The sequence below is a fragment of the Amblyomma maculatum genome, chromosome 11 (genome assembly GCF_055883805.1).
Source record: "Amblyomma maculatum isolate TAMU_Amacu chromosome 11, ASM5588380v1, whole genome shotgun sequence".
Lineage (NCBI taxonomy): Eukaryota > Metazoa > Arthropoda > Arachnida > Ixodida > Ixodidae > Amblyomma > Amblyomma maculatum.
Genome location: NC_139354.1, coordinates 108927611 through 108955035, shown reverse-complemented (window position 1 = coordinate 108955035; position 27425 = coordinate 108927611). Strand labels below are relative to the sequence as shown.

Here is a 27425-nt window from a genome sequence, read left to right as displayed (position 1 = left end):
TTGAATGTGTTCGTTCCTGGTTTGTTTCACATGGCTTGCCGGTAGGAGTAGTAACCAATAACGGTCCGCAGTTTCGAGCAGCTGAATTCCAAGAATTTCTTAAAGGAAACGGAGTTAAGCATACGCTCACGCCACCCTACCACCCACAATCTAATAGAGCGGCAGAGCGTGCAGTGCAAACAACCAAGAAGGAATTGCTTAAGCAGCTGCTCGAAAATGAAGAAAGGGGCAGGTCAAGGTCGCTGCGGCCAGAATTGACAACTTCGTTTTCTCTTATAGAGCTACACTGCATACTTTTACGGGAAGAACACCCACCGAATTATTTCTGCGAACTTGCTTGTCGTTACTAAAACCGAGCACTTTAGATATAATGAGTACGAAGGCTGCTCTGACTGAGTAGAAACGTCTGCTGATAAACGCAGGGGTGTGCAGAGGTTGTTTGCTTTCGGTGATCGTGTGCGGGTCGCTCGGTGCGTGATGACGTGGGGAAATGGTGGCCTGCGCAAATTACGCGAGTGAAATCGCCGACAATATATTTGGTTTGTGTGAGAAACGAAGTGCGGTTTGTGCACGCTGACCAGCTGGGACGATCCTGCATCACGTCGAGTGCAAGATTACTTCCTGAGGTGGATCTGCCTCATGCATCAGTAGGCCTTCATTCATCCACTGAGTCAACGCCGTCACCATTGCCATCACAGCAAACAAGCGGCGACCAACCGGTGCTACTGGGAAGGACCACCAGACAGCGACGGCCGCCGGATCGTTTAGAACTGTAAAAGGAAGGGAGTGTTATAGCTTTCGTGTTGTATCTCGAGAAGCACGCTCGCTGTGTATTGTCATGGCTGATCGCGTTCGTCATGCCTACGCATGCTCCGGCAGCTCACGCAGGTATAAGACAGCGCGCGTTCTCCATGTACAAGAGTTTTTGGTTTGAGGCTGCGAGCTTGCACCTTGTAATAAAGCTTCCGGTTCCTTGGCCTGGCGTCTGGATACAACAGGAGGTAGAGGATTTAGTAGCTTCTATCGACTCAGCCATGGTACTTGGTCTCATGAAATCTTTATATTAAGGCGAAAGCATTTAATGGCTCATGCTGTCGTGGACAAAATGTGTCCCGCTTTTGCGGCGGCTCTGATTGGCCGAGGCGGGATGACATCATAGCGGTCTCGACCAATCACAGAGCACAACCACTTATGCGCGAATGCGTGCCTTATATGGCCATATATGTCAATCAATGACCGATCACTAATTATTGACTACATAAATAATAATTACCTAATAATTGTTGACTAATTAAGGGACTCAATAAATAATTATTCCATGATAACTAATTATTGACCTTCATTATATATAATAAAACAAATATTTAACTGGTTACTAATTATTATTTAATCGCTACTCAGTGCCAGTTGCATAGCAGAATGTGGCACTCAGGCCTTTCACTACTTTAGTCGCTAAAGTCCCTCATAATTTTTCCTCTGAGTATACCGTTCCCTATGGGGCCGAAACGTGGAAGCTAACAAAGAGGATTCTACTTAAAGGGCAACTCCGGGAGTTTTTTGACATTCGAATATTCTAATAAAAATTTTACTGTAGATTCTCCTCTCCGTCCTGACGCAGTCTACAAAATTTGGGCGCCGTACGATAATCCGTTCATGCGCAACACGACTTTAAAATATGCTGTTTTCGTGGCTTAAGTTGAGACTATTTCTGCCGGCAACACTGAGTTTCTGACGTCACAAACAGTATACCGGCGTTACTGTCCACTTCCCGCATGATTATGAAATTGTGAGGCTTATATTGAACTACCTCAGACATTTTATGCAATGCTTCACGATTTCCATACTTTATTTTCACCATCCAACGCACGTACGAGTGTTTCTCTAATACGGAGTGTGACGTCACCATTTCGTCACCTGGGACGTCGTTTCTAGCCGTGAAAGCAGTTTCGGTTTCGATTTGCTGTTTTTTTCTTTTTAAAAATACTTCTAATTGGAATTTCGAAAAACGGTTTTTTGTGTTCGAGTCAGGACGTGCCGTGGAATGTAATTCAACCAAAAACACAAAATGATGAAAAAACCACCGGAGTTGACCTTTAAGTTTAGGACAACGCATAGGGCTCTGGAAAGAAAAATGGTAGGGATAACGTTAAGAGATAGGAAATGTGCAAAGTGGGTCAGAGAAATAACTCAAGTCACTGACATTTTAGTGGAAATCAAGACGAAGAAATGGGCATGAGCAGGCCATGTAGCGCGAAGAAAGGATAACAGTGGTCGCTTAGGGCAACAAACTGAATGGACCCCTTGCAAAAATCGTTAAGTTGGCTTTCTCACGCTGCTTCTTTCCCCAAATATGGCGTCACTGGCCGCCAGAAAAACGGCAATATAGACCTGAAATCGCATGTTGCTTCTACACAGATGCATGTAGTGGTAATAGGGCAATTATGCGAATATGTTCTGATCCATAATTCTTATGAATTATGGCCTTAATATAATGTTTTATTACATTGCTGTTCCGCCATTAGTGGGGAAGGCAGCATAGAGGTGAAGCCGACTTAACATTTATGAAAGGGGTCTATTCCAAGGGAAGGAAAGCGTAGCAGTGGCGGCAGAAAATTAGGTGAGCTGATGAGTTTAAAAATTTCGCAGGGGTCAAGTGGATGCAGCTCGCACAGGACCGCGTTAATTGGAGGAATATGGGAGGGGCCTTCACCCTGCAGTGGGCATAGTCAGGTTGATGTTGTTGATGATGCTGATGATTTAGTTCCCGGCCACGTCAACTGCCAACTATGACCTGTTAGGGGCATTATGCTGATTTTTTACTGAGCAAATGGACTTTAACGCTATCGATTTAATAGAAACACTCAGTTCTCATTTACCTGGTTTTGCTGATTGTTTTAGTTCCTTCATATGTGTATGATAATGCGTCCTTGTTTTCTTTGCACTTTAAGCTCATGCCTTAGCAAAGCTCTCTTTTGTGGAAGCCATTGCGGTATAGGTAACATTCGATGGTTACCGCGCACATGCCACGCACCCTTGTCCAATCACGTGGCATGTGACACTCAACCTAATCAGGACGAATTGCGTCTACCGGTATGGGCGAGGCTGATGCTAATTAATACTATTAGGGACAGGTTATACGCATCATAGATAATCGCCGAAGTAGAAGATTCTACCTCTGCCAAAGTAGAAGATTCTACCTCTGCCAAAATAGCTCAGTTGTTAGAGCACCTTATTTAAAATCTGGAGGACGTGGGTTTGAATTCCACAAGCGGCATGCAATAGCTATTTATTATACTCTGTAATCAAATATCGTCCGGCCCTATATTATTATACTAATAATTTAGCATCAGCACGACCAATTATAAAGCATCCGTCTATTATTTACTTTCTTTCGCTGACTTCACTTCATTCATATGCATTTCTTAACGAGCCCTCACTGACTTCCCTTCGCCTGCTCAACACCTTAACCATGGGCCTTTCCTCTAAAAGTCTTGACGATACAGGTAGGATGAGATTGTTCTAGCGCAGCGCCCGCCATTATTATTCGATCACGTTGCACGCGGCACAACTAAACATACAGGACATCCCACGTCCGTCAGTGTAGACGAGTGTGGATGCTGCAAATCCTCACTTACGACACTTGCAGCACGAATGCGCTATAAAGTAGAACAATGAAGACCCGCTGCTGAACATCAGTTTGTAGAGCACGCGGCGGGAAATTCGGAGGGCGTAGGTTGGGATCCTACATGAGCCAAGTTGTTATTATTTGTTTCATCAGTTCTCTTCGAGCCATTATTGATTACATTATTATTTTCCTTAACGGTCACAAATTAGTAAAAATTAAGGTACTTATCTAAGCTTTTTTTATTTTTCACTGACTGCTGGCTTTCTTCATACAGACCTTTCACAAGAAACATCGTGCGGTTCGCAATAGACTTTTTTTCCAATTTCAGAAAATAATATTCTGCTGTGAAAAAGTTTATTCTTTACACAATCTAAATGATTTACAAAAAGAACCTAGTTTTTATGAAGAGTTCAAGTAACATGACCTGCATATATTGTTTTCTGATTTCAGGGATAATGTATGCAGCGTACATTAACCTGGCCCTACTCTTTTCTTCTGCAAGTTCTTCTGTAGTTCCTGAAATGCAAACCGACACTTCTGGTAAATACGCCTTCAGTAGATCACAAAGCAAAAGAAATGCAAAAAAGCAAACTGGTTATCTGAAGAGGCTTTGCAAATAGCTGAGGAAAGGAGGATGGCAAAAGGTATGGGGGAAAGAGAAAGATACAAGGTTCTCAATGCGGATTTTCAGAAAATAGCAAGGAGAGATAAGAATGCCTTCCTGAACATACAGTGTCAAGCAGTTGAGGACAACAGCCAATTAAGGAACACAAGAGCTCTGTATAAGACAATCAAAGATATCAAAGGAAGCTTCTGTGCTAAGCTGGGCGTGATAAAGGACAAACGAGGCAAGGACCTCACTGAAGCCTCAGAGATAAAGAAGAGGTGGCAGGAATACACAGAAGAACTGTACAAGAAGAACCCTGATGTGCAAACCCAGCATAAGCCGGTTGTGATTACTGATCTCGAGCCGGGCATCCTGAAGAGTGAAGTTGAATGGGCCTTAGCCAGCCTTGCTAAGAACAAAGCTAGCGGAATTGATGGTATTCCAGCTGAGTTGCTTCAAAACCTCAACCACGACGCTGTTAACACACTGCATACATTATGTCAAAAGATTTGGACAACCCTGCAGTGGCCACAGGATTGGAGGAGGTCAGTTTACATCCCCATTCCAAAGAAAGGCAGTGCCAAAGATTGTTCCAACTACCGCACGATCGCGCTTATTTCGCATGCTAGCAAGGTGATGTTAAAAATCCTGCAAGGTAGGCTGCAGCAGTATGTGGATCGGGAGCTTCCGGACGTGCAAGCTGGGTTTCGCAAGGGCAGAGGAACTAGAGACCAAATTGCCAACCTTCGCTGGATCACGGAAAAAGCAAGAGAGTTCCAGAAACCCATTTACTTCTGCTTTATTGATTATGCGAAAGCGTTTGACTGCGTAGATCACAGCAGATTGTGGCAAGCTCTCCAAGAGATGGGAGTTCCAATTCACCTCATCTGTCTCCTCAGGAACCTTTATGAAGGGCAAGAGGCCACAGTCAGAACTGGGCATGGTCTTACTGATTGGTTTCCGATTGAGAAAGGGGTGAGGCAAGGCTGCATACTGTCGCCCTGCCTATTTAACCTATATTCAGAGTGCATCATGAGAAAGGCCGGTCTGGACGACTCTTCAGCTGGAGTGAAGATTGCTGGAAAACGTATCAACAACCTTAGATATGCGGATGATACCACTTTAATGGCAGAAAGTGAAGTGGAACTCAAGAGACTTCTGATGCGCGTACAAGAAGAGAGTGAGAAGTTTGGGCTTAAACTGAACATTAAAAAGACGAAGATCATGGCGTCTTGCCCTATCAAGTCCTGGAGCATCAATGGACAAGAAGTGGAAGCTGTGACAGATTTTCTGTTCTTGGGCGCCAAGATTACCTCGGAAGGAGACTGCAGCCATGAAATTCGGAGACGCCTGCTTCTGGGAAAGAGAGCGATGGTTAGCCTTGACCGCCTAGTAAAGAGCAGAGACATTAGTCTGCCAACCAAGATCCGTATAACCCGTGCTATGGTCTTTCCAGTTGTGATGTATGGATGCGAGAGTTGGACTGTGAAAAAGGCTGACCGCCGAAGAATTGACGCGTTTGAATTGTGGTGCTGGCGAAGACTCTTAAGAGTTCCTTGGACTGCCAGAAGATCAAATCAGTCGATATTGTCAACCATAAACCCTGACTGCTCATTGGAGGGTCAAATTCTAAAGTTAAAGCTCAGCTACTTTGGTCATCTGATGAGAAGAGAGGAGTCGCTGGAGAAAGATTTGATGTTGGGAAAGGTTGAGGGTCGCCGGAGAAGGGGTAGGCAGCGAACGCGATGGTTAGATGGCATTCTCGAGGCATTGCAGATGAAGCTATGTGATGTTAAGAAGATAGTGAGAGACCGGAAAGCGTGGCGTGACATGGTCCATAGGGTCACGAAGAGTCGGACACGACTGAACGCCTGAACTGACTGACTGAGATCACATATTCTTTTCCCTAAGATCGATAACATCAAAAATGTGTTTCAAGTTGATTGAGCTCATAAACGGGGAAGTCTTCTTAATAATGAGCCAGAAGACCATACGGAAGTTTCAGAATAACATGTTTATTACGCAGACCATTTTTCTATAGGCGTCTGAAGGATAAAAGATGAAAATATTTATCTCTTTCTATAATTACAGGATAATTTACATCAGGGTTTGAGATATTGTACAAAATACTCTTAATTAAGAGCGCTTTTTTTAGTAGCAATGCCAACGGCGCAATGTAATAAATGTTGCTAAGACGTAATAACAGACCTCGTAATGAGCGTGCTTGTGCAACAACCCAGGGCCTTGCCCCGCGCGCTCCAACCAATTTCAGTGCTTCGCTACCTATTATAAGCAGCTGTTCCTTTCCTAGGCTGTTGAACATTAACTTAGTCTTGGGCATGTTCATTTTTAAGCGTATCTTTCTACTTTCCCTGCGTAGTCATAATCATTCTTTGGCATTCATGTCCTGAGTTATATAAAAGCAATGTTATCAGTGAATCACAGATTACTGAAGTATTCTCTATGAACTCTTAATAATAACTGCTACCATTATAGGTGTCAAAAAACCTCCTATTATAATGCGGTAATTAATACTGAGGAGATCATGTCTCCTTCCCTAAACCTTTCTTTATACAAATCTTATTACTTCCATTATGCAGAGCTGTGGTTGCTGCGCTTCCACCGTAGATATTGTTATGGACGACGTCAAGGAAGAAAAAAAGGGCAGTGGCGCGGACAGGAGCGCTCGCGCTAGGCCCGGCGCCATTTTCATAAAACGTCATTTCACTGTCATCGACCATCTCTCTGCCCACTGTTCTCCTATTTTCATGGGCTTGCCGCTACGTAACATATGGTTGGAGTTGCGGGGTACTTCGTCGTCACCCCCTCATCCTGGCCCGGAGCTTCGGTGCCCTGCGACATCTTGCGCCGTCGGCTGAAGGTCAGGAGGCATCGCATGACTGTTCCCCAGCCTCTCGGATCCAGCGCGACCTTGCCGTTCCTCCGCCCCATCCCCCCGCCCCGACCACAAGACACGACGAATTAAGGAGAGACTGACCCAAGACGCCACACATGACCACAAGACATAAGAAGAGACCAGAACTACCATATTTGACCCCATTGACCAGGTGTGCCGACCCCACGACCCAAGACACCGCTACACTTCAAGACATCCACCCCTGCCTATGCCATGCGATGCGTGCCTTGGCTTCCGCCATCTAGTCGTGGCCCGAGGGTCTCCTGGGCCAAGGTTAATCGGGTATCATCGTGCCTGGAAGCCGTTCTATTCTTCCTTTTTCCTCTTCTTCTTCAAGCATCCAGACACACTCATCATCATGCGATGCAATCATCAACATCGTACACTTCTTTGTCCACGATCGGGACGATCACTCGGTGGCCGCGGGTCATGTTACGGACGACATTAAGGAAGAAGAAGCGGGCAGTGGCGCGGACAGGAGCGCTCGCGCTAGGCCCGGCAACATTTTCATAAAACGTCATCTCACTGTCATAGACCATCTCTCTGTCAGTTCTGTTTTCATCGGCTTGCCGCTACGTAACAATATCTTCCAGTACTTTCAAGTATGGCACACCTGTACCCTACTTTCGCGATGTCCGCCGACGACAAAGTGTTTTGTTGAGTTAAATGCTTTCTTATAAATGATTAATGCTATGTATAGGCGCCGGCTGCATTCCGAACAGTCTTCTAACACCTGCTTGATAGTATCGATATTTGATGTGATTGATAGTGGAGTACCCTTTCCGACCATCTGCATAATTCATTGATTTAAGTCTGTAATTATCCTGATTTTAAAAAACAGTATATTCGTGAAAACCTGCTACGTTGCGAATTTTAACCTGATTGCTCTGTAATTTATCAATCCCTTGACGTTTTTTTTCTTGGAGGTTAAGATACATTTAGCATTCTTCCATAAATCCGGTACTCTCGAGGTCATCAGACATTGCGTACACAGGGTGGCCAATTTTTCTAACCCACTTTATTCCCTGTCTCTCAAAACGTCTACAGTTACCTGATCCTCCACAGCTTCTTTCCTTCTTTATTGTTTCAATGATGATTTATTTACACCGCACTTGGTTGCCGGCGGAACGTTTAATTGATCTTTACTTCTGCTATTCTCGTCGTTCTGGTTAATTTGGTTATGTCGTCACGAATATGAATAGGATAGTCGAAATAGCGGAGCTTTTCTATACTGTTCCGTACACCAGGAAAAATGCTTCTGTGCGAAATTATCTCTTTTTGGTTGCCAACTCTACGCACGTCAGAACGGGGTATATGGCAGGTTGTGCAAGCACAGAAAATTGCGAAATGGCACAACGATGTATAACCTAGTCATTCATCGTGCCAGATGCAAAGGATACTCTCCCCAGGTTGACCAATCCGGCAGCATTCTGAGATTTTGTAGCCCAAAAACTTGAGAAATTATGGAAACTATAGCATCAACAAAAACATCGATGCTGTGTTCGTGCTCCGTTCAACACACTGCTTCCGGAAGAAACTGCTTTTCTTGAATATCACAGGGATGTACTCGCTAAAATGCGTTTACCGGTGTTATTTTGTCGGTCTTCACTCGTTCATTCTGCTTGGTAGCCAGCGTCTGTGCTGTGCTTCCTCCTTAATCCTGTCTCAGGGCTGTCTTCCACCATGATGTTGCTATCAGTACCGCCGAGGTTCACGGCTGTTTGTGGGCGCAAGTGAAAAAAATTGCTTTCTAGTTTCATGACAATCATCATCGTCATGAATGTTTCAGACTCTATTACAGGCGGCACGCGTTATGATGAATAGGATAAAGAGCTGTGTGTGTGTGTGTGTGTGTGTGTGTGTGTGTGTGTGTGTGTGTGTGTGTGTGTGTGTGTGTGTGTGTGTGTGTGTGTGTGTGTGTGTGTGTGTGTGTGTGTGCGTGTGCGTGTGTGTGTGTGTGTGTGTGTGTGTGTGTGTGTGTGTGTGTGTGTGTGTGTGTGTGTGTGTGTGTGTGTGTGTGTGTGTGTGTGTGTGTGTGTGTGTGTGTGTGTGCACACACATCATTTTGCCGTTACGAAGTACTGCATCAATCACCCCGCTTCTGCCATCGGTGTACACCTGTTTGGGAGCAGCGTGTTCAAAGTAATGTAAATCAGGGCGATATGTAGCAGTTACCGTATTAAGCAGAGATACGGTGATTATTCACACATGCGCACGCACACAAAGCGATTCTGTACTCAGGAACGACATTAGTCATTTGAGTGAGGTTTTTATTGAAGACGTGGAGATATTACAACGGGAAGAAAGAAGTGAAAGTGCACAAAGCCACATGAACGAAACGCAGAGCAATGGAAGCTGAGCAATAACGTATTATTGAGAGTTCTGAAGTCGAATTAAACACTTCAGACTTCGCAGTCGCTTAAGTCACCGCAGCAGTCTTTCATGGGGGCAGGGAAGACAATCCTGTGTGAGAGAGCTACAGTACATTAAAGAAACACTTATTTGCCATAGTTACCGATAATGCAGTGGTTGAAAATAAGTATATCGGATACAGCAAGATTTAGGCTTTCATCAATGGAAGAACCTCAAGTTGTGCATATAAAAATTTTGTTTGGTCACAGTTACGACGTAGTCGGGGTTATGTGAGATCAAAGAAACAATCCCATGATGATGAGAAATTGCAGATTGTCAAGGTACCAAATTTTAAAACCAGTAACAGCTCCATGAAACCTACTGGACCCATATTATGGCAATCTTCCCAACAAACCCAAAAGCATTGAAAGTTTTAAAGTCTTCAAAGGTGATCCACCACATTTCTCGGAGAACCCAAAATTCTGGCGTAAGTGAAACAAAATGAGTGAGCGGGATAATACGGATATACCAACCGGATTACGACACTCAAGCAAGTTACTCTAAATATTAGGCTGAGTGAAGCGCAAATTGATTTTCGCTAATCATACGTGATAATAGCTGTATGATTAGTCCTGATCCTCTTACTATCACGCTCCCTAGGCTGCTATCAGAGATAGATAACAGGACTGCACATATTCAAACACGTAGAGCATCGAAGCTGTGAAAGTCACTAAGTCACCTCCGAAGGTTTTAGGATTAGAGATTCAAATTAGTTCGTTGTGTAATTCTCAATGCTAGCAACGGTATACATAAAACAGACTTCAAACCTGGGTTACTATCAGCAAGATTCAAGTGCATTATGAGTGCCTTAATGCGAGATGATATCAAATGGGCACGCACGGGCGTTTTTTTTCTCACCAGCAAATCATAAAATATTTGCAAAGCACATTAAAGAGGTGACCAACCATGAACTTTTCAGCCGTGCAATTGTCCAAAATTTGGTAGGAGGGGGGCACTGAAGAGCTTTATTCAAGGCCGGCAAAAAGGGCAAGTAAAAAAGGACTCTTAAAGACCTCTTCTTCACCATCAGATCCTGAATGGACCAAAGCACTGCATACACTTCGGCGGAGCTTCAATATTGCCTCCGCATAAACTGCACAGGCGTATCAAAGCAAGCGAGGTCGTTGTGCGAGCTCACCCTGCATTTTTTAAATGGGGGAAGATCGTTGGTTGCAGTATTTCAGTGTTATATTGGTTGCATTATCAATACATCTTTTAAATTAGTTTTGCTGTGGCTTGCCAATTCTGCTGCTGCGGAAACATCTGGTGTTTAGAGACTTCTACAGGACGGAATTAGTCGGAGGCTCGGTGATGGAAGCTACACGTTTAGTATGACTGCTCGGCATCATGTGTTCACGCGAAAGGTGCTTAGCAGATGACACATGCCTGGCTCGAACAATTCACGGATGATGCACGAATTGGCCCCAACCAGAGCACCTTCTCTAGGGTTGTGGATGCTGCGCGCACACACACACGCAGACAGGCGCGTACACACACACAAACGGATGTGTGCGCGCGCACACATACACAGCGTAACCATTTCTATACCAAAACACAGTGAGCGCTTTTTCATCCGATAGAGAATATCGGCTAAATAACTTGCCTGCGCCACCAAACGCTCAAAAAGTGATAATTATGAAGCCGCAAGCAAAGGAATATACATGGCCATAGGGATTAGGCCCATACGGCTGAAACAGGATAAATTATGGTCTTACAAAGATACAGTGCTTAAAGTAATCTGACACAAATATTGTCACAGGTGAAAATATAAATACCAATGGCCGGTGAAGCAGAGGCGCGCACACACGCACTTTGTGCTGTAAGTCTTTCCACGAAGCAACGCCGATTCCAGCTACCGACGTCAGAGACACAATTCGTACAAAGCATGTGACTTTACCCATTCCTCGGTAGAACAATTGTCATGATTCTAAACGCAAGAAAAAATTAAAAGTGATGGAAGGGCAATGCACTAGCAAAAACAGCAAGGAGCTGAACACAAAACCAATGCCCTTAAAGGATTGTTTCAGTCTTTAGACATGCTCAATGACTCAGGAGCGCGACTAGAAGAGTGGACAATCCCTCCAGGAGACTTCGTCATCAACGACATATCTAGCCCAGCTTTCTGCTTTGACGACATAAACCCACTCGTTGTTAGCAAAGGGCGCGGGCCGCGAAATTTCTCGAATGCCCTATTTACCTTTCAAAAACTCCAAATCTCCAAATCAAGAAAGCACACCGTCCGAAGGCAACTCCAAAAACCTAGAGAATCAAAAAACACTGAACCGATGGATGGTTGGATGTATGTATGTATGTATGTATGTATGTATGTATGTATGTATGTATGTATGTATGTATGTGTGTGTGTGTGTGTGTGTGTGTGTGTGTGTGTGTGTGTGTGGGGGGGGGGGGGGGTGGACGGATGGCTGGTGGGTGAGTGGATGGATGGACGGATGGATGGATGGATGGATGGATGGATGGATGGATAGAATATAGGAGCGTCCCTTTGAAACGGGGTGGTAGCAGTAGCTATCATGCTCATTTTTCTCCCTATATCTTCATTATTGTTTAAGATTGGTTAACTTTACCATCATTCTATTTATTAAATTTTTGTTTCTACATTACTAACATTGTCACCCTGATCTAGCTTCAGAACGTAGGGCAATGCCTCTTGAGTTATCAAAGAAAGCTTCCTTCTTGATCTGCCTTTTCGACTTTCGGTATAATTCCACACTTTTTCTTTTCCATCGAATTTATCCAATTTTTACCTTCAGTGTTTTTCACCTGTTGCTTAATGCTCTTTATTTCTCCGTCCTTGTGACTAGCATACTTACTAGTTAGTTTCCTAGTTCTTTTCTTCCATTGTGAGTCAACGCTGTTTAGGTATAGGTATTTAAATACTTTAGCTGCCCATCTGTTACTGTCCAGTTTCCTCGGGCGTTCCTCATACAATATTTTACTCTGAGCTTCCCGTACTTCGAACGATGTCCAGCCCATATCTCCCTGTACCGCCTCATGATTCTCAAACAGGCCTCAAACAGAGCCGCGCCGCCTCCCGGAAGACAGACGCTCTACGAGCAGCGGCGCCCACGCAGGCAAGCCGCGTTCGTACACCTAACTGTGCCAACATCATGGTCCGGACAATGATACAGCGTGACAGGCGCGCACGTATTGAGTGCAAAAAGCAACGTGTGCGACGAATAGGTGATTCGTATGGGAAAGAGGACAGCACATGCGAGAAACGACGAGATGTTTGTGATGTGCGCTCATACATATCAGTGTAGTACATCTCCCAATCTGCGTGACAGAATGACCGCCTGCAGTACGAATCAGTGCCCCGTACTATGGCGTCATCACGTTTTTCATTGCACCTGCCCGCCTGCGAATCATAATTGAGTAATGGGTACCAGTGTCCATGAGGGATGTCACCGCATAACTGTCGACACACACTGGCAGGTCGGTGGAAACAATACGAGTGTCTTCAAATAACGGCTGCAGGATGGCAGCTATACTCAGCGTCGGTGGGGATGTCCGAAAGTCAACAGCAGTTGTGCCCTCAGAAGTCGCTGCACCTAGTTTTTTCGACGCGGACTAGGAGACATGTGTCTGGCAAGCTCGAAGGACACAGGCTGACCCAGTAAAAAATTGTGAGAAGGCGACCGGAACTTGCGCGTAGAAGTAGGGGGAGGGGGGGAGAGAAATACGATTGGCGATGTACTCCTGAATTTCTTGCTGGCGTTCGCCTTAACCACGATTGGCGATGTACTCCTCAATTTCTTGCTGGCGTTCGCCTTAACCACGATTGGCGATGTACTCCTGAATTTCTTGCTGGCGTTCGCCTTAACCAGAATGAGGACCGTCAGGTATGAAATACTACAAGCCGAGCTGACGGTAAGAGCAATGGCGATATATATGGCCCGTTTCTCCGCAATGATAAGAAAAAGGTGCGCGGTCGTCAGAGGTCCGCCAGGTGACCGCCTTCCCAGTAAGCCTGGTCGCAGGGTGATAGCGAAGCGTTGCCGGGCAAGGTCGAGCTCAGAAGAATAGCGGGTCTGCGTATGCGCAGGAGAGCACAGTAGCAAGAAATGACAGGAGGGTCAGTAGTTGGTGGTGGTTTCGCTGCATCACTTGCTGTGGGTCATCATGGATAATGTTCGAAACACTGGCGGGAAGGGTCTGTAGGCTCACAGCATGAGCGTCTTGCAATTCCGCCTGAACAATGATGCGACTATGCTCACAGAGTACACATGATCGTCGATCTCCAGTGGCAGGCTTATACAATCGAAAGCTGAGCATTGCAGGGTGCGGTCATAATGGGCGGCTGATTGCCACAGCACTCGCTCCATGGTGGTATCTTCACGAGAAAATATACCCATAGTATTTGGTAGGCTGCGAGCCGACACTAGAAAACAAAGGTTTATTTACGCCGTGCATTAAGGAGCGCAACTTTTTTGTTTCGGCAATGGAAGAGTCACCATGACGACACAGTCGGGAGATATGTCCTCCACAAAAATCTCACGTTGGGCCGCTGTATCCGGCACTAGAGAGCATGTTCGGGATTTTGTTTTTCGGGATCGAAGCAGCTGTCTCCAAGATGTTTGCCAAGTCGTGATGGCTGAGTCATAGTTCACCAACCATGTCTTGGAGGAGTCTGCAAAAGCGAAGTATACATTCCGCAACTTCAATCTACCACGTTGTTACATTTTCGCTGCCGTTGTGTGCGATCGTCGACGCGGCGGCAGCAGACTCAAGATCATCGGTCTGTGCGACAATAAAAGTCGAGCCATTTTAGCGCGCTGTCAACTGCTACCCAACGGTTCTCAGGCTCGCTTCACAGATATGCCCCTTTGTCACGTGTAATTGCGTGCGTGCGTATGCGCCTGAAATCATTTGGGAAGCACAGTGGTCGAGGAAGAGAGTCGTCGTTCCCGGTTAGTGCGAAGAGGTTTGTCAAGACCTGTGGCTGCTACATCTATGCAAGCCTCCCTGTGCATGGACTCCCAAGTCTATAAAAGCGGCGCCCGCTCTAGCCGGAGAATCGCCGTTGAAACACCTCCATGTGTGAACATGTCTCGTTTCCTTCTGGGGCCTGCTTCTCCGGCCGTTTAGGAGATGCTGAATTAAACGTTCTTGTTAGTCGAAGCCTACACATTTTCCGGGAAGTACTGATACTTCTACGGTAACCCGATCCGCCAGGTTAGTGCTATTCCTGCAGCTTGCGGGCCTCTTGGGCACATTAGTTGGCAGCTCTAGGATGTCTGCAAGCCATTTGTAACAGCGTCCTCAAAGATGTGGCTATGCAAAGGTGCTTACTTTCGTGGTGATTGAGCGACAAATAGTACATACTGCGTCTGCTACTTCACTGTTTTGGATGCCGTTGTGGCGGTGATGCAGGCATTGCGAAATCAGGGTGTAGACGCGCCATACGTGAAATAATATGAAGGTATATGAAGAATACCGCAGTAATCTGCGATTTGCTAATGACGTTGTCTTGCTAAGTACCTCAGGAGATGAACTGCAAGGCATGATTGGTGACCTAGACAGGAAAAAATAGAAAGGTAGGCTTGAAAATCAATATGCAGAAGAGTAAGATAATGTTCAGCAGCCTCGGTAAAGAATAGCAGTTTACATTAGGTAGCAAAGCACTGGAAGTAGTAGGCGAGTATGTCGACTTAGGACAGGTAGTAACCTCAGATCCGGACCATGAAAATAAAATAACAAGAAGCATAAGATTGGGATGTGGATGGAGCGCACTTGGCAAGCACTTGCAGATTATGACTAGCATCTTAGCGGTATTGCTCAAGAGAAACCTATACAACGAAGTCATCATGCCGGTACTCACCTATGGAGCTGAAACGTGGAGGCTAACGAAGAGGGTTCTGCTTAAGTTGAGGACAACGCAGAGGGCTATGGAACGAAAAAATGGTAGGGATAGCATTAGGAGATAGGAAGCGTGCAGAGTGGGTCAGAGAAATAACTCAAGTTACCAACATTCTAGTGGAAACCAAGAAGAAGAAATGGGCATGGTCAGGACATGTAGTGCGAAGAGAGGATAATCGATGGTCGCTTAGGGTAAGAAACTGGATTGCAAGGGAAGCAGGGGGAGGCAGAAAGTTAGGTAGGCGGATGAGATTAAGAAGATCGCAGGGGCCAAGTGGATGCAGCTAGCACAGGACCAGGTTAATTGGAAAAATATGGAAGAGGCATTCGCCCTGCAGTGGGTAATGTCAGTCTGATGTTGTTGATGATCATGATGATGTGGTGGACATCTTGTTAGCGGGAGGGCGCCGTTGCGGATCATACTCCGGCGGAAGGCCTTGCAGGCGGCGCCTGACCTGAGGGGCGGTAGGCACGGTACTGTTTTCACTCAACTCACTTAAATCTGGAATAAAATACATAGCTGTAGCCAGCTCCTGTTGTTATCTTCTTAACTGACAGCGCATGCCCACACATGGAGATCGACCAAGAATGGGGGTGCAGAGATTTCTGGAGAAGTATATGTACAGTGCTAAAAATAGCATGATTGCTGGAAACACGGAAGGATACGAAAATATTAATCACTGAAATAAAAAGCAGACATCATAAAGCATGCAGGAGATGAACATGGTGCGATCTGTAGCCAAGTTATTGAACAAACTGTATATACCAAGGCAGACGTTTAGGTCCCGGTAAGAAGTTTTGTATGGCTGTAATAACAAACCTTTGGCTATACCCAAATATGGTTTCGCCAAACGACAATACGATCGGGCTGCTCAATCTAGGTCATGCCTACGCACTTTCTAACCTTTGTCCTTTCATGTCGAGCAACGCCGCTGCCAACTACAGATACCACTGAAAAAAGTAAAACAATGAATGTGGCAATATCAAATGCCCTCGAACGGGCATTGTAATCCTACTCGATACTGCTGCAGTTTCAAAGTGTTTTCCCGGATAAATTTAAATATCTTCTGGCTACAGTGCTCTTCATTTGTTGTAATTCCAAGCATTCAGCTGACTCGGAACGGGGAAATCCAGACGGCTTTCTCTTCAATTCGACTTTATGGGACGGAGATTTCCGCATCCCGGTAAAAATTGGGACCGCAAGCCTTGATGGGTGGAACGTAGCGCTGGCCGAAAGGGAAAGGTAATTTTAATCACATGTAATGCAGCCACATGCAGATATATATTAGACAAATTCCTATGTTTTTGATTACATAATTTTCAAAGTGGTAGTGTTAAATGCCCCGTTCAGCGAAATTCCGGCGCTGGCGTCCGCGGTTTCAGCTAAATATTGCGAGCACGCCGCTGGCAGGCAGTAGCTAGCAACTTGAATACCTGCGCACTGTCTAGCAGTAGGATTGTTTGACATAATTTTTGGCAGGAGCTGTCAAATCCGGCCTCTCCTTTCATATGAGAGGTAGATATCAGAATCAGCTTGAAAGGACATTTCAATTCACGTTTCCCTTATGCCATGCAGAAGGTTCATACGGCTTGGCTAAACCCGTGGTAGCCTGCGCTATTACGTAATAATCTTAAAGGTGGAGCTTAAGTGTCTCCGATAACAACACTGCTCTTTGGTACTTCATGTATACATATAGACTCCCATGAGAGTCTTGTAAATGTTTTGCTATTGCCGGTCACAAATCTGAGCCATTGGTTTTCGCAGCAGCTTCGGCTACTCGGTGTAAGCACAGGGCAGACGTTAAATGCCCAGTCTTGCTACGCGCTAGAATATTGTACCTTTTTGAAGAATATGTTGATAACAGCATCTTACGATATTTCACAGATGTCTCATAATATAGTTGTCACGAACGCGACCCGTTTATTTGTGTGAAAAATCTGAAACATTTATTTATTCGAAGGATTATCATCGGATATTTTCCATGACATTTGTAAAGAAAACAACGAAATTGGTCAAGGTGATAAAATCTAAAAATATCTAGTTCAACAGTAAGTCGTGTGGAACTAAAGTTATACACAGTTCATCTTAAATAACCATAAAGATGCTAATACGATTCGAAAGACAAGGCATCATTCCTGTGCGTTCCTGGCTCCCACCCTTTTTATACCTCACCCTAATTTTAGGTGTTTTCTAATAATAGTTTGCTCTTTTTATTTTTTTTTGCCTTTTTTAATATTTGTTTCAGGAGCAGAATCTACAGGGAGAACCGAGGACTACTGTACACAATACTGCACTGCTGATGGTAAGGTTTCGCGTGTTTATTGCAGCGACACTAAGTCACACACACTTCTCCGCTGACCTCAAGCACCCCCTAATATTTAGTGCTAATCTTATCCAATTTTACTTTAGTATCTAAGGATTCTTTCTACAAATCCTTTCGTCATTTAAGCTGCCAAGCTTTAAAACCTGTGCTGCCACTACAAACTAAAACCCCTTCGACGCATTCGCAATTACATTCAAAAGCAATGTCAAATACTGTCCTTTCTTACTCGGTCGTGAAATGTGGCAGGATTTGTATGGGCAGGGGGGAACATATTATAAACAAAATCATGTGGCAACAAGAGTATTTCTTCACGACGTATTAACGTCTATTACTAGATATTGAATGATTACATTGATAAAAGAATCACCGAATCACGCGGTCACAGCATCCCGGAGTCACCTAATGTTGGGCGTTTTAACAGATTTTCTTTACACATAAAAAAACTCGAAAATAAGTGAACTTAGCTTTGAGCGTGATTGTGTCGTTGGTCTGGATAATTTTATATTATTGTATACTAGACAGTGAATGGTACCATAAACATATTGTTACGTACGTACGTACATAACGGGGGTGTTTATTGGTGGTCTAAGCGCTGCGAGTCAGCAACGAACACCAGCACACGCAACTGTAGCTTCTGTTTCTTCTTCTTCCCTCCAGCCTCTTCTTCCCTCCCTTGACGCCTCGAAGCACGTGACACTTCCCCCCTCGCAGACGAAGCCCCCAGGGCAAGCAGTGTAAAACTGCTGTCACACGGGCACGGCTGAACTCCTTTTAACTCCCTTCAACCAAGGTAGTCTTTATCCCAATGGGGATACGCACCGTGTCACACGGCAGTCCTTTAGGAAAGGAAGTTTAAGAAACTTCCTAGCGTAAGGAGTTCCAATCATCTCCCTCGAGCAGGTAAAGGGAGTACTCTGGTTCCCCATGAGCTTTAGTGCAGGTTTGAAAAGAAGCACTTAAGCATTAACTTTAATACTGTAGCACAACGTAGAGCATGGAAAAAGGAAATGCGCTAATATCCAAGCATACACGCAAAACTTTTGCAAGCACATTGTGGCCAGCAGAAAGGACAAACCGACTATGGTAGTAGAAGTAACAGCGCATTCCTTTCATATGCATGAATGAAGGCACATTTATAATTTAAATTCAATTCAAACTGTTGAAAAGAAAGCAGATAAAATCAATTTACATGTTTCTAACTTGATTATTTTATATGCATACACAAAACGAACACCGCCTAATGGGACCCTGACGGCGTCTTTGAAGAGCTCGTTCTTAGCCGTGTGACACGGCGACAACTGCTTTGGGGCTGAACTCCCTGCGTGGGCCTTTATGGAAAAGAAGTTCGAGGGAGTTGCGACTTGCCCGTGTGACAGAAGTATAAGGAAAGTGCCGGGGATGGAACCTTTTTAGCCGAGCCACATGCATTGACCACTTTCGGTGCGGCGTGAAATCACTAAGGCGCTCCACAACGACAAAAGGTCCGCTATAGCGAAACAGCAGCTTCTGGGCTAAAACACGCTTGCGCAGCGGCATCCACAGCAACACTAAATCACCGGGCAGATAGGAGACATGTGGGCGGTTGGCGTCGGTTGTCATAACGCTCCTCGAACGTTCCTGTGAGTCCAGGATGCGGAGGCGGGCAACGTGGCGAGTGTCTTCGGCTCGACATAAAGTGTTGGCGATAGAAGGCTCGTTGTGGAAGGAAAAAGGAAGGATGGCATCAAGACAGCTGCGAGGAACTCGAGCCAGTCGTCCCATGCTGTGCAGTGTTATACACGTATGTAATGATAGGGAGGATGTCATCCCAGTTCTTGTGATCATATTCCACGTACATTGCCAATAGTGGTCAGAGTGCGGTTGGTCCGTTCAACAGGTCCATTCGATTGCGGGTGATACGGCGTTGAATGACGGTAATCGCAAGCGCATAGACCAAGGAGTTCTTCAATAACAAGCTGAAAATTGGCACCCGCGGTCACTGATCAGAACTCGAGGAGGGCCATAGCGCAGGACGAGAAATCGCAGAAGAAATAGGAATACTTCGTAAGCCGTGGCTGAGGGTATTGCGGCTGTTTCTGAATATTGAGTGAGATGGTCAACACTAACACTATCCACCGGCTACCGTTCGAAGATCGCAGAAAAGGACCCAAGAGGTCGATGCCCACCTGCTCAATGGGTGCGGTCGGAGGCGCAATAGGGTGCAGCGGTCCCGGTGGACGGGACGTAGGGAGCTTGTACTGCTGGCACTTGACACAACTAGCTACATAGCGCTGAATGACTTGACGCATTTTCAGCCAGTAAAAGCGTTCCTGTGTGGGATGAAGGGTCCGGGCGACGCCCAAGTGGCCCGACGTGGCATCGTCCAGCATCATTTCGAGAACGGAAATACGGAGGTTTTCCGGCACGACGTGAAGAAAGCGTGCACCTCCGGGGTTGAAATTCTTGTAAAGTAGGCCGGCACGAACGCAGAAACGTGCATCTCTTGAGTCATGAGCGGCAGAGAGGAGCAGTGCCAAAGTCTGATCGTTGCGCTGTTCTGTCTGGAACAGTTGAGGGTTAGGAAACGTTGCCGAGATAGGCGCCAAGTAGTCATCAAAGTTGTCATCATCACTACCAGTTGATGAAAGCGGCAAGCGCGACAGACCGTCAGCGTCAGCATGTTGACGGCCGCTTTTGTATACCACAGTGAAGCTCTTGCAACCGCAAAGCCCATCGAGCGAGCCGGCCGCAAGGGTCACGAAGATTTACGAGCCAACAGAGCGAGTGGTGGTCGGTGGCGATCGCAAAAACATTGCCATATAGATAGGAACGAAATCGTTGCACCGCAAAAACCACTTCGAGGCACTCTTGTTCAGTTACGGTGTAGTTACGTTCCGCCTTGCTCAACGAACGACTAGCATAAGCTATCACGTGCTGATCGGTGCCATGACGCTGGATGAGCACTGCGCCAACGCCCACGCCACTAGCATCGGTGGGAACTTCTATGGGGGCAGAAAGATAGAAGTGAAGTAGGATAGGTCCTGAGTTTAGAACGAGTTCGAGGTGGCGGAAGGCAGAATCCCAATCAGCAGTCCAATTGAACGGTGCTTCTTTGTGCAAAAGGCACGTAGCAAATCTGGGCACAAAACCACGAAAATAGGAACACAGTCCTAAAACGCTCCGAAGCTGCTTCACTAATTTCGGTGCTGTAAGGCTAGCTACAGCCTCAATCAGCTGAGGATCCGGCCGAACACCATCCTTATCGACCAAGTGACCAAGAACAATTGTTTTATGTTCGCCAAAGTGGCACTTTTTATAGTTGAGGACGAGGCCTGCTCTCTAAATGCAGTCAAGAACGATGGCGAGGCGGCTATTGTGTTCCTGACAATTCATACCGAAGGTCACAACGTCGTCCAAATAGCATAAACAAATTTTCCACTTGCGTCCGCGCACAATGGTGTCCATGAATCGTTCGAACGTGGCAGGCGCATTGCACAATCCAAAGGGCATTATGTAGAACTCATAGAGACCATCGGGTGCCACAAATGCTATTTTTTCTTTGTCGCTTGGGTTCATCGGTGTCTGCTAGTACCCCGATCTCACGTCTACCGAAGAGAAGTATAACGCCGAATGAAGACAGTCGATTGCAGCGTCAATACGTGGAAGCGGATATAGATCTTTTTTGGTTACGGCGTTAAGGCGACTAGAATCTAAACAGAAACGCCATGTGTTGTCCTTATTTTTAACGAGGATAACTGAAGCCGCCCAAGTACTTGAAGATTCCTGGATAATGCCACGTTGAAGTATGACATGAATTTGTTCGTCAATAAGGTGACGTTCGGTCGGAGGCACACGATATAGCGCTTCTGTCGATCGGGCGAGAGATTCCAGTGTCAATCGAATGATAGATGCGAAAATTAGCAATCGGTGGCTGTTGATCTCTGGCGAAGTCGAAAACCGAAACATGCTTGGAAAGCAGGTCAGTCAAAATTCGGCGCTCCTGTGCTCACAAAGATGTGTTTATCATTGCCTGGATTCGAGACTCTGCAAAATGTGATGTTTTCTCTTCAAGAGCATAGTTACTTAGTTCCGCCACGGAATTCGACACACCATCTTCGTAATGAGCGAGCTTCATGCCACGAGGCAACACGGTTGGCTTGTCTGAATAGTTTACAGTCCACAGCAAGGTGTGGCCTCTGGGGACTGAAACTATGCAACGAGGCACCAAGACACTCCTCTTTGCACAGGCAAATTTTGTAAGTTCCACTACGGCGTCGATATCCTCGCACAAATTTGTAGATTAAATAACTTGAATGAATACTCCAGACATCGCTGGCACAACTGTATCCTCAGACACAGAAAAGGCTCCTAAATAGAGCGACGAGGTTTTTACAAGAGCTGACATCAACGCAGCACTCAGCGAGATCTGTTCACTACGGCAGTCTAACATTGCACCACACCGTTGCAAAAAGTCTATACCTAGAATTGCTTCATGCGTGGAACGAGACAACACTGTGAATTCGGTTCGAAAGGCTTGCCTACATATCACAACTTTCGCACAGTACACACCCAAAGGCACCAATGATTCACCGCCAACACCACGAAATACCACAGCTGATTCATGCTAAACATCAAGTTATGTCCTAATCGATTCTTGAATGCTTAACTTATAACAGGCTGTCGCTCCAGTGTCAATTCGTGCTATGGTGTGTATGCCATCAATAGATACTTCGAGTTTGTTCTTTAACATAAATATGGGCAGAGGTATTAGAAACGTTGATTCTCCAGCGACCTGACCCCCATCGGCCACGCCTTCTAGTTTCCTGAAGGGGAAGAACGGCACCGAGGAGACGGTGAACGTCGCTGTCTTTGGGTTGGCGGCGTCTGGCTGCGGCTCGAAGCAGGTGATTCGTTTCACATCTGTGCCGGGCGGTATGTATTCAGAGTCGGTGTCGAATAAAATTCAGTATCGAAACAGACAGAAACGTTGGGCAGCGGGCGATTGTCTTGTGGCAGCAGGCCCTGCCGACGGCAATACCGGTAGATATCTCAAGTCATGCCACAGCAATAACACACAGGTTGCTGGCGCCACCGGTCAAATTAAAAGTAGGTGCAAAATCGTTCTGGTTGGCGGTAGTAATCGGGCCGGCGTTGCTGACGAACCACCTCGCGTGTGTAGGTGGGTCTTCTGCACATCCGTGGCTGAGAAGTGCTTAAATCGTTATACGGTCGGCGCTCGCCAAAGCGTGGCGCATTTAAAGCCGGAGTCCAGGAAGTTGATGGGGTCGGGCTTTCTGCTTGCAGCGCTCAACCGTCATATTGGTGCTCATCCCGGCACGCAGAATCTTTGTCACGCAGCAATCCTTCCCGCCCAATCCAGCGTATCTGATCAGCCATGGACTCCGGAGCACTTGCATCAACGCTCGCAACAGATGTGACATTGGCCAGTCGCCCAATTTAGGTGTGATGCGGCGTAACTTCAATGTTTCGAAAATGCGGTAGTGCCTGATGAAGTCAGCTGTAGAGTTCAAATTGTCTTTACTGATAACAAATGTATAGACAGCTACAGCGATACCTTTGAGCAAGTGCCCCACTTTATCTCCTCGGACATTCGAGGGTTTACAATCTTGCACAATTTCACGATGTCCTCCATATCTGTGGTGCAAGTCTCGCCAGGTACCTGGGCTCGCTACATCAACGCTTGCTCTGCGCGTTTCTTCTTCGCGGATCCGTCGCCAAAGCACTGCTGTATCTCTTCCGTGAAACAATCCGAGCTGCTAAATGAGTCTTCATGATTATCAAACCAAACTAGGGCAGTGTCTTTCAAGAAGAACACTACGTTCGTTAGTTTCAAGGTCGCATCCCAACGATTGTACCGGCTCACCCATTCGTAGTTGGTTAGCCACTCGTCGACGTCCTCGTTAGATTTTCCACCAAATGTGCGCGGCTCGCGTAATGCTGCCAATTGCTCACAGCAGTTGTTGCTCGACCAACGTCACCATCTTGAGCCATATTAGATGGTAGGGGTGGCAAACCAGCGAGCCGGCGGCTTCGTCGAAGACAACGGGGATCCGTGTTGATCTATACCGCAAGCTCCATCACCACTGTTACGTACTCAGTACGTAACGGGGGTGTTTATTGGTAGTCTAAGCGCTGCGAGTTCGCAACGAACACCAGCACACACCACTGTAGCTTCTGTTTTTTCTTCTTCCCTCCAGCCTCTTCTTTCTTCCCTTAAAGCCTCGAAGCACGTGACAATAATACTTAGGGCAGGTAGTGACTACAAATCTCGACTACGTATCTACGAGAAAAAAATTCATTATAGTGCCTTCGTCAAGCACACTGAGATAATGAAAGGCACCAGTACACATTAGGATAAAAATATATAAAAACTGCCAGTTACCAGTGCCAATTTATGCTGAAGGCTCGTTCTATAAGCCCCCCGGCTGTCGTCCTTTCAAGAAGCCGGGGGACAGCCGGGAATTAAAAGCATTAAGAGGCGTCCTGGTGCCTGCCCTACTTTTTTGTAATTTTGGTGCCAAAATCCGTGAAGGTATTGTGAACTCCTGCATCGATATTTCCTGGAGGTTACAAGAAATAATCCAACTACCCTTTAGGAAGATTCCAGGAGCTCCGCCAGCGAATCCCACGGGAGAAAGAAGAGAGCTTCAGCGAGACACCATGGACCGCGTCAAAAGGAATCGAGTCATTCGACGAGATTTCTGACCCGGCAGTGCAATGAGGCAAGTCAACTAAAATCGAACACAGGACCTATTCTTGAGTTAAAGGTTTTTCACTCCCGAGTGAAAGCCTGAAACGACGGCTTCCGCTTACTCAATGAGAAGTTGAGGGTTTTGAAGACATTGTCTTGACAGATGTCTTAAATGTACAAGAGTACGCGGAGACTGCCACAAGACCAATGACGCTTCCCTGCCACCTAATCGAGGCCCTTAATGCGTCTGCTCGTGCTGTCGCCAGCCATCGATTTATGAAAGCACGGTCCACGGAAGTAATTTCACCGGATCATTTCGCCAACATAACCACGGAGCGATCATCCAAAGGAATCGCCTCTATCGGCCTCAGGAGGTACGAGATTTGCAAAGAGCTTATGGGGTGTATCTTGGTGACCTCACTCAAGGCCCCCAGAAGCCGTCAACAGAGAACGATGGAGCTGCATTGAGACAGCAAGACAGGAAAGGCAGCGAACAGCATATGTGCTCAGCCTCCTTTGAAGATATAATAGCGAAACTTCTGTAACGAATATGTGAAGGCAACACGCCGCAGCAGTGCTCCAGCTGACACGCCAACCTCTGTAGACCATATGAAAGAATGTGAGCTCCAATTTGAAAAGCTTATTATTACACAAAAGAAACAACTGAGTCATGCAATGCTGCAAGCAATAGTGCAGTGCGTAAGGTCGATGAAGAAACAGAATGAACAATCAAAAAGCCCGAAAAAGTGGCGGCCACACTTTCACAAGCACAGAAAAAAAGAAAGGCCATTGCACGGAAAAAGAGCATGATTGAAACTCAGAGTGTTGTGTTGTGTAAAAGTGTGTGTGTAGTGTCAAAGCGTTGACGTTTAAGACAGTGCGTCTAGAACTCGAGCTGCAGCTATGAACTTCCAGTTTAAGCAGATGAAGATCAATGACGTATATGCTGACCGTGAAGTGGGACGAAGTCATAAGACCTTCACGCCCGGAGCACAGCTCCAACCAGCAGATGGCTTCCAGGTCCTGCGCCCTGTCCGTGTTCCACATTGAGTATATCGCTCCCTAAACGGTGGGCATCGAGATCACTGAGAGCGAGCAAGAGCTTTACGACGTGAGCCTCAAGCCAGACGTACAACACGAACTGGATGATATCATCAGTGCTCTGACCATCGAGACTGCCACTATTCCAGAAAATGCGGAACAGCTAAGTGAACCATTCTCTTTCAAAGTAGCATGTCCCCTGGAAACAGTGCAAGTGGTGTCAAAGCAGATACAGGAAGGGACGGTGAGCTGGTCTCCGTCCAACAGAACCAGAACTCCTGGAGATCGTGCAACGATGTCCAGGGCTACGATGACGCTCAATAAGATCAGTGATGAATCTGATATCTCGAACAGTTAGAAACACCAAAGGGACCACGACGTGAAACTGAAGCAGACGCTGGACGAGAACTATGAACTTCCACTCTACAGCACTTACGACAGCATCTAAAGGTTCCTGGGTCGTTCCCGCGTTTTGGCACCAAAGTATACAGAAAAAGGAGAGCAGTCAGCAGGCCGCCTCTGAATGCGTTTAATTCCCGGCTGCCCCCCGCTGTCGATATGCCAACGTTACGCCGGGTCTCTAACGCGCGACTCCTTCCCTCTCGTTCTGTTTACAGATTCTTGCACGAATCTGCACCAGACATGTGATATGTAATGTGCTTCATTTTGTGTCGTTTTCGTGGAAGATATGTATAAAGCCATATAGACGTTATAAGTCTTCCGTACACTGTTCCTTGCAGCGGGAGCATCTGTTCTGTTTGAGTGTTTTGTTTCTGCTGAGAAAACCCGCATGTGAAGTATGTGTCGGGTATGGGCTTCGTTTTCTATCACCGTTTGTAAACGAAGTAAAAACAAGTGAAGTTTTGAGGATTTTGCTCTGCTGTATTACTTCTCGTCGATGACACCAGGCACAGCGTATACAGGGTGGCCAGTGTTTCTAGCACGATATCCCCCCGTCCTTCAACAAACCTGTAGTTATATGATCCTCTTCAGTTGATTTCCCCCTTTTAATAGCTTCTAATGCTTTCTTGACCTCGTCCTTCTTCACTGGTAGAACGTCTGACTGTTTTCCCCACCGCCAATCTCATTAATGTGCTGACTACTTTGGCTACTGTAGAGATCTGTATAGAAATCCTCGGCTACTTTGACTATATTGTCATATTCGTGATGACGTTGCCCGCCTTGTCCCTTATCGCATACCCCTGCTTTTTGCATATGCCCAATTTCTTCTTTACCGCTTTAAGGCTTCCCCCGTTCTTTACAGCATGCTCAATTTTCTCCATGTTATACTTCCTTATATCGGCCACCTTGCGCTTATTGATTAGCTTTGATATCTCAGTCAATTCTATCTGGTCTGTTGGATTGGAAGCTTTGATACTCTGGCCTTTCTTAATAAAATCTTTCGTCTCCTTAGACAGCTTACCGGTATTCTCTCTAACTATCCTACCACCTACTTCTACAGCGCACTCAGTAATGATATCTCTGAAATTATTGTTCATTGCTTCTACCGGATCCGGAACCGGTACCGGAACGGTACCGGAACCATGGAAGAATGCAAATATTATCCTCATTCATAAGAAAGGGGGCTCTAAGGACCTTAAAGTTACAGACCAATCAGCTTACTGTCTGTTACGTATTAGGTATTTACTAAGGTAATCGCTAATAGAATCAGGACAACCTTAGACTGCAATCAAGCAGAGGATCAAGCAAGTTTTCGGAAACGGTGCTCTACTATCGATCATATCCATGCCATCAACCAGGTGATAGAAAAATGCCCGGAATATAACCAGCCTTATACATAGCATTCATTAATTACGAAAAAGCATTTGACTCGGTTGAAAGCTCGGCGGTGATGCAGGCATTGCGAAATAAGGGGATAGACGAGCCGTACGTGAAATTTCTGGAAGATATATATATTGGCTGCACATAAA

At 46.0% G+C, this 27425-nt stretch overlaps 1 protein-coding gene across 1 annotated transcript in view; it reads left to right on the top strand.

Moving 5' to 3' along the window:
• Positions 1–27425, top strand: part of LOC146174641 (uncharacterized) — a 115010-nt gene that overhangs the window by 28549 nt on the left and 59036 nt on the right. The window contains exons 4-5 of the mRNA XM_084585421.1: positions 4076–4165; positions 17685–17741. Coding sequence (XP_084441547.1) covers positions 4076–4165; positions 17685–17741 — 147 coding nt within the window. The remainder of the gene's footprint in view (positions 1–4075; positions 4166–17684; positions 17742–27425) is intronic.